Raw genomic sequence first — 12,058 nt, 5'->3', positions numbered from 1 at the left:
TCGAACCCTTCCTCTCACCTTCTGACTTTCAATCACACTCATTCTCTCCAGTTGCCTCAACTTTCCTAGTAACAATGGATCTCAGAATTAGAAGCCTACATTCACGTAGGTGTGAAACTGACCAAGGATGCAAGATTGGGTAGGGATATACAAGCAGGGTTGTATTGTTTTGGTCCTGCTGCTTGTCCCAAAAAACATCTGTGGCCAAGAATTCTTTAGCCCCTTTTTTTGGAATCAATATCCTCTCTAATTCTTCCTCCCCACTGCATCCACAAGGAGAGTAAGAAAGGTATCTCCAACCTCTCTCTACTTTTTTCCTAAAAATAACCTCCAGGAAAGAAGTAATAAATTACATCTGAGACTTTGAGAAAGTACATAGATAAAAAGTCAAAGAGATGCAAATATTAGTACTAGAACATTTTCAGACAACTATTTTAAGTTTTTAATTTGTTTTGAGTTTACAAAGATTAACAACTTTGGTTTGACAAATAAAATGATTCTAGGTATATAACTCCCAGATTGCCTCCCACCCCTCGCCTCCCCTACCCCGTCAATTGTCCCCTAACCAGCTTAGGGTTACCATATTTCAAGTTCCCAAAAAAAAGGATCCTACCCATATGTGTGTGTGTACACACGTACTGGGAGGGGTTATTTGGGGGGCTCACGAGGGGGTACCTGCAGCCTCACTCTTGAGTGAGGGACGCAGCACCAGCCTGTCAGTCAGCACCTCCCTGCAGACTTCCCCCTCACCCCAACACCAGGAGTTGGGGCCTGGCTCTGTCACCGCTCCTGGCCAGGCTCTGAGGCCCTGCAGTGGAGCAGGTGGCCTGGCCCAGAGGCACTTGGCAGCTCTGTTTACCTGGTGGGCCGGGCGGCCCAGCTCCCTGCTTGCCCCACTCACTGAGCCTGAATGTCAGCACCGGTTCGTTCACTCACATGGCCCACCCAGAGTTGCTGCCAGCAGGTGGAGGATAGAGCTGTGGCTGCACAAAGCAGTTTCCCGGGACGCACTGCGCCACACAGCCTGGCCCAGTACCCACCCTTGCAGGGGCGGCACTGTGCGGCAGGGCAGCCCCAGCTCAGCTTCAGCCCATTTGACCTTTAAAGTCCACTCAAAAGTGTCTGGAGGTCCAGATTTGGTCTTCAGTCTGCCTATTCGCTATCCCGGCTTACAATATAAAATGACAAAATGAAATATGAAAGGGGGGAGAATGTGTTATAGGTGTGGTTACATCTTTTAATTTAAGATTCAGCTATTTCCATCTACCTTCTTAACCCAGCCAACAAGTGGCTGATTTCTAATAGTCAATAGGGAAGAGGTGAGTTTTGAAGAGGGATCCGAAAGAGATGGTAGTGACCATATAGATCAATTCAAGAGAGGGCATAAACATCATAATGGAAAGATGTTGTTGTAGCTGTGTTGGTCACGGGGTATCAGAGAGACAAAGTGGGTGAGGCAACATCTTTTACTGGACCTCACCCACTGTGTGTCTCTAGCATGGAAAAAGGAACAGAGATGCATGTGAGTAAATAGCAAAGTTTCTAAGGAAAGTATCTTATTTGAAGTACTGCTATAGCTTTGGGTTCAAATAAACCTTCTGTACTCCTTTGGGGACTGAAAGCTATACTGTAACAAGCAGACATGATCCATGTCTGCTGATTTGGGAGGAGGCGGTAGTGAGGGCAGCCAGCTTCAGCAGTGTTAGTGAGCATGTTCAATCCGGTAAGCATGCTCAGTACAAGCCAAGCAGCAAAGGGGGGGGGGGGGAGGAGGAGAAGAGACAAGACTTTACCCTACATCCCCACCAGCCCCAACACACACACGGTGCCTCTGGTGAAAAGGTTTGGAACTTTGCTATATTCAGTCCTGGACTAGTGTCAAGAAAGCATTGCTAGAGGGAGGGATCAGTCTGATGTAGTATAAAACAAACATTCACGTCTAGACCTGGCATTTCAGAACATATTTGATCTTAAGACTATCTGAAAGCTGGAAACCCCAGTTCTCACATGTGTATAGAAATGAAAACTTCATACAGTTATGAAAATTCAACAATTTGGTTGCAGGATCCTGTGCTTTTAAAAATAGCCACACTGATTTCCAGTTTTCTTTGTCAATTCCCCTACTTCATTTCTGACATTTTAGTAGCTACTATCTTGAATGGCCAGCAGATCGGCACTTTCACAAATCTTTCCTACTTGAATCACACCACTCTCTCAAAATCTCTAGAAGCAAACACTTCAAACCATCTTTTAAATATCATACAGCATTAATCTTTAGCTCTTTTGGGTCTTGAGATATTGGCTGTGAAAACAGGTGAAAGACATGCAGAGGTACTTTATTCACTCACCAGTACGTTCTTCCAAATGTTGGTCCTGGACCAGAAATAGTAATTAATACATCCAACTCTTTCCCTGCCTTCAAAAGCAGTATCTTGGTGAAGGAGGGAGACTCCCAGAGAGAGATTTTTTATTTTTAAAATTACTCAAGTTCAAGAGGTTGCATGCTCTGAAGAAGAGCCCCAAAGTTGATTAAAATTGGAGAAAACAGGTTGTTGCAAAAGAAAGAATAATAAATGGGTGTAAAAAAATCCTTAGCCACAATTGGCCTTTCACGAAAAGAAGAGTTATCCAGTCAGTCAAATGGGCGTATTGAAGGACAGAGTATAAACACATTTAAAAACGTATTACTCTACGATGGTGCATAGCAGCATATGCTTTTTGTGGAATGAAAGGACCCCATATGAAATAAATTTTTCATTCTAAGAAACATGTAGCTGCCTCAGTTACAAAACGGTAATCAAATACATTTATCAACAAATTAGTTTTTTAAACCTAGCTGACCGTGAGATCATGCTGCAATGTTTTTAAAGCTTCACTTACTTTCTGTTTCATTTCGTTTGATCATGCCTTGGCATTCAGCTAAAATAGTTTCTTTAAATGATGTCACTAGAGCATTCACACAACACTCCATAAGCTGAAATGTATTAAGAAATATAGTTAGCTTATTACAATCCTTTGAGCGCCAGTTTGTTCTGTCTCTCTCAAGTTCATGTTCAATATAAATACTAGCCTTTCCTCATGCACTACAGCTCAGTAAAATGTTTCATGCTCATAGGCTGTACTTAATGCAGAAGTTATGACACTATGAAACAAAGTCTATACTTCAGTTCATAGATGCTTTTCTTTAAAGCATGTAGAATGGGAAATATAGTAGTTTCTCTCATAAAATAGTGAACAGTTTAATATTTCTGTGGCCTCTTCCTCACAAGGGAGTATCAGTTCTGGAACAGAAACTACCCTACTTAGTTTCCAAGTACACTTCCATCAGCCAAGAATAGTTCTCATTCCAGTGTACCCTACCTGACCTGACTTAGTTTGCTTTGAACAAGGCCTAATGACAATTCTAGCACAGAAATTACTTCTACGTTCAAGGGATTGGCATATGAGACACAATTTTATATACTGCTTACCATTCACCTTAGCAAGGGATGCCCCACTTATGATGTAATGCAGAATGTGACCAAACAAATCCTGACCACTACAGATCCTAGGGCATTTGTTTAAAATAGCCTTGTGTGCTGAACAAACTTCAGCACAGGCAATTACAAATTGCTTCTTGCTGCACTTAAATCTCTTCCTGAAGTTTCAACCTGATAAAGTATTTTTTTCACTTTCCTTCTTAAGCTGTTTGGCGAGCATTGGTAAACTGTTGATGTACTTCACACCTGAGATGGTTACATTTCAGTTATGGAAGGAGGAAATTTAGTCATTTTATTAGTTGTGAAGTGTTTGGGGATTTTCATGTGATAAATAGTGAACTTTTCCAGATATTGTAAACTGGCACTGAATAACCTTTTACCTCCTATGATTGCCTACCTACTTCCCAAGTCCCTCTAATCCACATAAATTGTACTAGCTTACATTTAAAAAAAAAGGCAAACCCAATCCGTACTGAATCTAAAACAGGAGGGTTAGAAGTTAAACTATGTCCTTTTACTGTATTTTCCACAGAATGTTTAGTAAGGCTCCGAACTACAAAGTAGGGCAGTGGTCCTCAAACTTTTTACTTCACGCTCCCCCTTACCTTTGTCCACGGCCCCCCCTCCACTCCAGGGCCGGGAGTGAGGCCGTGGCTCTGGGAAGGGGGCCACAGACATGGGTACGGGGACTGAGACTATGGCCACAGCTCGGAGCAGGGCTGGGAGTGGAGTCTTGGTTAAGGTGTGGGGCCGGCCGGCAGGAGGGGCCCAGTAGACAGGGTGAGAGCCAGAAGCAGAGCTGGGTCCCGTGCTCTCCCCGCCCCCTATGAGGGCTGGCCCAGGTATGCCATGCCCTCCAGAACGTTTCTCCGCGCCCCCCTAAGGGGGCACACCCCATGTTTTGGAGACCTTTGAAGTAGGGCCTACTAATTTTTTTTTTTATTTTTTTTTAAATAAGTAAAACTAGTAGTGGATTTAAAAAAAAAAAGGCTTCTAGTAGGTCAGATCTTCCGACTGCAATTACAGTCAGAATAAAATAATGCAAGACAAATTATGATCAAAACTGACAACAGAAACCTTTACTACTATTGAAATACTGCACATGATTTTACTACATATACAACTAAGTTTTTAAACTTACCGCTTCTACAGAGTTACATTCGCGCCTTGTCTCTAGATACCTTAATGCTCTTTTCTCTTCTTCCTTTAATTTAGCATCTGCCTGTACAGAAGCAAAACAGCAATCACTTTAAGTACTAACAACAACAGAACAGTTATCACATGACTATCTTTATACTAGGACTGTTGTTTAATCGCAGTTAACTCACACGATTAACTCAAAAAAAAAAATCAATCATGATTAATCGCACTGTTAAACAATAGAATACCAATTGAAATTTATTAAATAATTTTGATGTTTTTCTACATTTTCAAATATATTGATTTCTATTACAATGCAGAATACGAAGTGTACAGTGCTCACTTTATATTTTTTTATTACAAATATTTGCATGGTAAAAGCAACAAACAAAAGAAATAGTATTTTTCAGTTCACCTCCTACAAGTACTGTAGTGCAATCTCTTTATCATGAAAGTGCAACTTACAAATGTAGGTTTCTTTTGTTACATAACTCAAAAACAAAAACAATACAAACCTTTAGAGCCTACAAGTCCACTCAGTCCTACTTCTTGTTCAGCCAATCGCTAAGACAAACAAGTTTGTTTACATTGATGGGAGATACTGCTGCCTGCTTCTTACAAGCTCACATGAAAATGAGAACAGGTGTTCGCTTGGCACTTTTGTAGCCAGCGTTGCAAGGTATTTACGTGCCAGATATGCTAAACATTCGTATGCCCCTTCATGCTTTGGCCACCATTCAAGAGGACATGCTTCCATGTTGATGATGCTCATTTAAAAAAATAATATGTGAATTAAATTTGTGACTGAACTCCTTGGGGAAGGATTGTATGTTTCCTGTTCTGTTTTACCTGCATTCTGCCATATATTTCATGTTATAGCAGTCTTGGATGATGACCCAGCACATGTTCGTTTTAATAACATTTAACAGCAGATCTGACAAAATGCAAAGAGGGTATCTATGTGAGATTTCTAAAAATAGCTACAGCACTCAATCCAAGGTTTAAGAATCTGAAGTGCCGTCAAAAATCTGAGCGGGATGAGGTGTACAGCATGCTTACAGAAGTCTTAAAAGAGCAACACACAGATGTGGAAACTACAAAACCCGAACCACCAAAAAAGAAAATCAACTTTCTGTTGGTGGCATCTGACTCTGATGATGAAAATGAACATGCATCGGTCCGCTCTGCTTTGGATGGTTATCGAGCAGAACCTGTCATCAGCAGGACCCATGTCCTCTGGAATGATGGTTGAAGCATGAAGGGACATACAACTCTTTAGCGCATTTGGCACATAAATATCTTGTGACACTGGCAACAACAGTGCCATTAGAACACCTGTTCTCATTTTCAGATGACACTGTGCAAAAGAAACAGGTAGCATTATATCCTTCAAATATAAACAAAACTTGTTTGTCTGTGTGATTGGCTGAACAAGAAATAGGACTCAGTGGGCTTGTAGGTGCTGAAGTTTTACATGGTTTTGTTTTTGAATGCAGTTATCTTTTTGTACATAATTCTACATTTGTAAGTTCAACTTTCATGATAAAGAGATTGCACTACAGTACTATGAGGTGAATTGAAAAATACTATTTCTTTTGTTTTTTACAGTGCAAATATTTGTAATAAAAATAAATATAAAGTGAGCACTGTACACTTTGTATTGTGTTGTAATTGAAATGAATATATTTGAAAATGCTGAAAACACCCAAAAATATTTAAATAAATGGTATTTTATTATTGTTTAATCACGTGATTAATCACGATTAATTTTTTTAGTTGCTAGACAGCCCTACTTTATACTTACATATTTCATATAATTCTGTACTCCATTTTGTTGTAAATAAGAAGGGGCTTGTGTTCTATAAAATCTCTCTGTTGAATCCAAATATGCCTTCTCAAAGTTATCTCGATAAATCTGAAGTTTATCTTCAGGATTAGAACAAAGGTTAACTGTAAAGAGAAAAACTTAGATCTTATTCTAGTATTCAGTGCTTTGAATGTGACTAAAAAACAATTATTTCTCTTGCAAAATTTTTCTTTTGAAGATAATGAGTTATGTCTACACAGCAAAGAAAAACCTGCAGCTGACCCATGCCAGCCAATTCTACATTGCTATGTAGACTTTTAGGCTCACGCTGGAGCCCAAGATCTAGGACTGGGACTGCACTGCCAGGTGTCATATTTAGAAGGATCTCTTTGCAACATTAAGGGATAAAACTATTATTTAAAATGTACATTTCAATTTTGCAGAAATTGGTGAGCAGGCTCATCTGCCAGTGAAATTACTTGCCATTGGCAAGTGCATTTAGACACCACTAATAATCAATACAAAAATATTATAATGATCATTCCAACCATACCTCCTTTGTCAACATCTAGTTGAAGGCATGTTATGAAAGTCTATGAAATAGAAAGGAGCATGCAGCTGAGATCACACTGTATAAGACATACCATATGATTCTCTAACTCCAATAACAAGTTGAGAGTCAAAAGCTTCTCCTAGTCTTTCAGCATGGACCAGCTTCATTGCACTGTCCTGAAGTCGATTCTTTATATTTGAAAATATGGACTCATTCCAAGTATCTAGCATGAGCTAAATAACAAGGAAGAAAAAAAAAGTCAGTTAGAAAGGGATGGGCAGAACTTCAAATTAAGAGCATGTCTACACGAGCACTTACTGCATAGCAAGCTGGGGTGTAAATCTGGAGAACTCAACTATGCCATGCACTAATTGTCTATGTGAACCCTGCTGACGTACACTAGAAGTTCCCTAAGTGCGCACTGACAAACTAAAGGACATAACAGGTCTCCCAATACAAAGCAGTTAACTTTGGAGCTAATGTCAAATAGTGGTCCAGCAGTTGGCAGACTCAAAGGCTTACGTAGAAAAATTAAGATAAAATAGCCATTAGTAAGTGAGCAAAGGGTATGTAAAAAAAAGTAAACAACTGTTGGATTGCCTTAGATTTTCATAACTATTAGATTAAGCTATTAGCATCCAATGCCAGGTGATCACTTGTTTCTGTGAGTACAACGTAAAAATAATCAGTGAGTTACACAGATATTGCAATGAGCAGTTTCAGTCAATGCTGTAGTCCCCATATAAAAAGAGTTACTGCTAGATAAGAGTACTTAGAGACTAAAATTTATTAGAGCATAAGCTTTCGTTAGCTACAGCTCACTTCATCGGATGCATTAAATTTGTTAGTCTCTAAGGTGCCACAAGTACTCCTTTTCTTTTTGTGAATACAGACTAACACGGCTGCTACTCTGAAACCTGCTAGATAAGGGTCTCCCTACTTTTATTGGATGGCTGTCTCTTCAGTTGGTTCTGGTAAGCACCAAGACCTCTTAAGATTTTGGTAACACACCTCAAGGTCAGACCAATGTGTTGCATCTGAACAACACTGAAAGCTCCCTGGTGGAAGCCATATTTGTACAGAGCCAAGCACTGCCCACCGTTCAAAAATTCTACAATTAAGAAGCATGTTCTAACTTTGTTAATGTATAGTATCTCTGTGCTTTATATTAATTGCTATGGTCTCAAGCTTTTAAGTGCACCAACTACTTACTTGAGAGTCCCGTTTTGTTTTTCATTGTCATCACTGTAAAATGTATTGAATCAACTTTGTTTCTGAAGGATGATTGTGAACAGTCTTATCTTTCAGTGATTCCAATAGTGATTTCTAGGAGCCTAATATTTTTTTGACAAGTTTAGTAAAGATAAAAATTTCCACTTCTGTGCATCATATAATTTATTATAGTGGGTATCTAATGAAATGCAGATGAGTGTTTGGAAAAGACACCCTTTAGCCTGAGCTTCTCCATGAAACCACACTCTGCCATGACTTAACTTCAGTGTTCTTAAACAAGCCAGACTCGGACATGTTGGAACTGAATTAATGCTCAGAAGACAGCAGGTAATTTTTGAGTGTCATTAAAATGAAGAATTTTCTTAAGTTGTGTTTCTTTTGTTTAGCTCTCCCTTCATATTTAAAAGGAAATTTAAAATTTAAAATAGAGAGTAAAATGTATACATTATAGTTGCTTTTCTTTTAAAATTTCACTTCAGAGTAGGTAGGTGAAATACTTAACTTTGTATTTTGATGTACAAGAATTTATTCAAGAACAACTTGTGAGCTTTAACATGACACTGACGGTCACCTCTTGGAACTGGAGAGGAATCTCACACTCAAAATGAATAAACACTCATTTTTTAACACCTGGAAGCCAGCAAAGCTAGGGATTCTCAACGTGAGCTCATCACACTCTCCTAACCACCAACTCTAAAGGATTTATAATAATGGTAAGATATACAGTAGGTACACCACTTATCTGAGATTTTAGCGAAACACGTCCAAACAAAAAAAATTTAATTTAATTTAAAAGCCACAGGATAGTGAAATTTTTGGGTTGCTACTCAAAACAAAATGCTTCATTTTTTTAGAGCTCTAAAATGCATGATCATAATTCAAATCCAAAAATAATCCAATAATCCAAAAAGCAGTCTTCCAACTTACAATTTTCAAAGTAACAATAATATTGGCTCAGAGATTTATCAATAATGAAGATGAGGAAGATGTGTTTCTTTTCAGCAAAGACTGTTTTTCAATATTTTTAGCTATTTACCTCAGCACACTTTTTAAATTGCATTAAAAAAATCAATAGGAATTCCAGGAAAACAAGTTAATAGATGCTTAGAAAGCATGATCAGCATTATCTTGAGCAACCAAAAAAAAAAAAAAAAGCAGATATAATCAGTGCATGCCCCAAGTTCCCTTTTGTAATTCTGTGCAGTTTTTGTATCTGATTGTCACAGCAAATTCCATGCTATTTAAAAGCATAAATTCCATTCCTTCCCAAAGGGTGGGGAAGTGTTCTACATGGAGCATGAGGGATTGCCCTTGAATAGCCCCATTAAGTGCCCTCAGTTACAGCTGTCCAGCTCCTTGCTAAGTACTGATTAGAGCTTCATCTGTAACACATCATTACTACTCCTTAAAGGTCCAGTAAATGTAAGCTCATTGACCTCCTGTATCTCAGACTGCAAAGGGAGCAAGATCAGAAGTATTTTTTGTTAAATAAATCGTTTTACAGAGATCTACAACTATTTTAAAACACAGGGAGCTGCTCTGAACAGATGAAGGAAATTGTCAGAGTTAGGGCAATATTCGGTAAGTGGCAGAGGAAAATTATGGGAAGAGGAGTAAAAGTTGCAAGGTGATTTAAGCAAAGTGATACTCCTCCAATACTGTGAGGTTAGTGCAATTTCATCTTTCAGCTGTGGAATGTATCAATACTATAAAACACTAAATCTTTTATGTTCTGTTACAAAACTCTGATCGGAAAGTGTCACTTACCTTTCGAACAATACTGTCTTCTACATTGGATTTCTTGTTGCTGCCCTGCTTACCCATTAAAGTTATTTCTAGTTGACAAAATGGTTTGGGCAAGATATCACATTGTGTAAAGAATTTGCGCCATTCTACTATGTATGCTTTTAGTAAAGCTGTATCATCTTGATGACTCAGTACTCTCTGGAAAAAAAGAGCAGCTCATTTGTAAATAAGTTTTTACATAAACATATGGCTTTTTACATGGTACAAGTATTTTTGTTATAACTCAAGATTTGAATTTAAAATGATATAATCCCCCATCTAACCACTCTGGTATAAGAATGGCTTTTTGGGGTTAGGTTATGTTGCCTGTGAAGAGGTTTGGCTTTTCTTGATTTTATTTATTCTTACACCAGAATAAATGTCCACATGGGGGTTATATCAGTATAGCTAGTCTACAAAGGTAAGTTTCATAAAGACTATTTTCTACCTTACATGCAGTAGAAAGTTGAATTCAGTGTGATGTACTGATCTGGCTTTAGACACCTGAACTTTTAACATTTATGCTGCACTAGGTCCTACAGGTGACAATCAATTTAGGCATGATGGGCTAGACCAGGGATCTCAAACTCAAATGACCACGAGGGCCACATGAGGACTAGTGCATTGGCTTGAGGGCCACATCACTGACCCCCCCCCTTGCTGCCCCAGGGTCCCGCTCCCACTGCACCCCTTCCCCGCCCTGCCCCTGCCCCTGCCCCTCCTCTTCTCCAATCTCCTCCCCTGAGCATGTGGCTCCTCGCTCCTCCCCCCTCCCTCCTGGAAAGCGCTAAGCGCCGCCAGCAGCTCTTTGGCAGCTTGACAGCAGGAAGCGCATGGAGGTAGGCAGAAAAAAATGAAGAGTAATATACTAGTATAGTATTAAAATATAGTATGCTATTAAAAGTCAATTTATTAACTTTTTTTTTATTAACTTCTTTAACTGTAATGTGAAAAGTCAGTGCTAATTTTGACAGTCATTTCATTTTTGGCCACTTAGCTGGCAGCATTTTGCCTCAACCAGAGCATCAATATTAGGTTTGATATCCTGAAACGAAACCAATCTCAGTGTTGCTTTCGTTCATCAGTGAGCCTTGACCTTAACACAGATTTGTTAACCTTCATGGAAGAGAAGAACTGTTCACATATATATGTATGTACTTCCAAACATTGCCATTATCTTTGCAGAAGCAGAGAATAACATGGGAAATCTTTCTTGTGGAAGAAACCTGTAGAATTCTTGAATTCCAACATCTGTATACTTCTGCTTCAAAATGGTATCACACTGAAGCTCTACTAACTCCATCTGCAACATCGTCAATTTCAACAGCAAATGGTGTGGAAAAAAGTTGAAAATGTGGTTCAAGTGCCTTGAAATCTTTAAACTGCACATCAAACTGTTTGTGTAAGTTAGAAATGATTTCTGCATATTCTTTCAAGGATTTGGGTTCAACTTTTCCTAAGGAATTCAGAGTCGAAAAATGGACCAAATTTCCAGCAGTCAGCCGTTTCCTCCACAAAGTAAGCTTGACTTTGAATGACTTAACACTGTCATACATCTGTGGTAACACCTGTTTTCAATCCTGAAGCTTCAAGTTCAGCGCATTCAGGTGATCAGTTAGATCTGTTAGAAAAGCAAGATTGCAGATAAAAGTGGAATCAGCAAGCTGTGGAACCTCCTTATTCTTCATTTTCATGAAGGAATCAATCTCCTCTAAGTGGAAAAAACACGCTTCAAAACATTTCCACGACTCAGCCATCTAACTTGAGTGTGATACAGAAGTTCCCCATATTCACTGTCCATACTTGCTAGAAAAGAAGTGCACTGTCTGTGATTCAGTCCTTGTGCACATATAAAATTAACAGTTTTAACAACTACATCCATAACTTCCTTTATTTGTAGACTTTTACTACACAGGGCTTCTTGGTGCAAAATACAATGTATACTGGGTGAAGCTAATTCCTGGTATATTGAGGCTGTTCCGTTTGGTCTTCAATAATCCAACCAAGCCAACGTTTTCAGAGCACATTGATGGCGCACCATCCATAGCCAAAGATACGAGT

The 12,058-nt window shown here is 39.0% G+C and overlaps 1 protein-coding gene across 7 annotated transcripts in view; it reads right to left on the bottom strand.

The window, feature by feature from the left end:
- The window catches only part of CUL5 (cullin 5), a 91,706-nt gene that overhangs the window by 37,017 nt on the left and 42,631 nt on the right, over positions 1–12,058 (bottom strand). For 6 of the 7 annotated variants that reach the window (XM_038400543.2, XM_038400578.2, XM_043504224.1 and 3 more), the window contains 5 exons: positions 9,980–10,156; positions 7,071–7,212; positions 6,424–6,569; positions 4,621–4,701; positions 2,881–2,974 (listed from right to left, as the gene is read on the bottom strand). In XM_038400543.2, the coding sequence (XP_038256471.1) occupies positions 2,881–2,974; positions 4,621–4,701; positions 6,424–6,569; positions 7,071–7,212; positions 9,980–10,156 (640 nt within the window). Of the gene's footprint in view, positions 1–2,880; positions 2,975–4,620; positions 4,702–6,423; positions 6,570–7,070; positions 7,735–7,896; positions 9,358–9,979; positions 10,157–12,058 lie in introns of those variants that run through there. The other variant, XM_043504226.1, reaches the window with a different exon arrangement.

This window comes from Dermochelys coriacea, chromosome 1 (assembly GCF_009764565.3).
Source record: "Dermochelys coriacea isolate rDerCor1 chromosome 1, rDerCor1.pri.v4, whole genome shotgun sequence".
Classification (NCBI taxonomy): Eukaryota; Metazoa; Chordata; order Testudines; family Dermochelyidae; genus Dermochelys; species Dermochelys coriacea.
The sequence above is the reverse complement of the archived record's forward strand: the minus strand, read 5'-3'. Positions and strand labels throughout refer to the sequence as shown.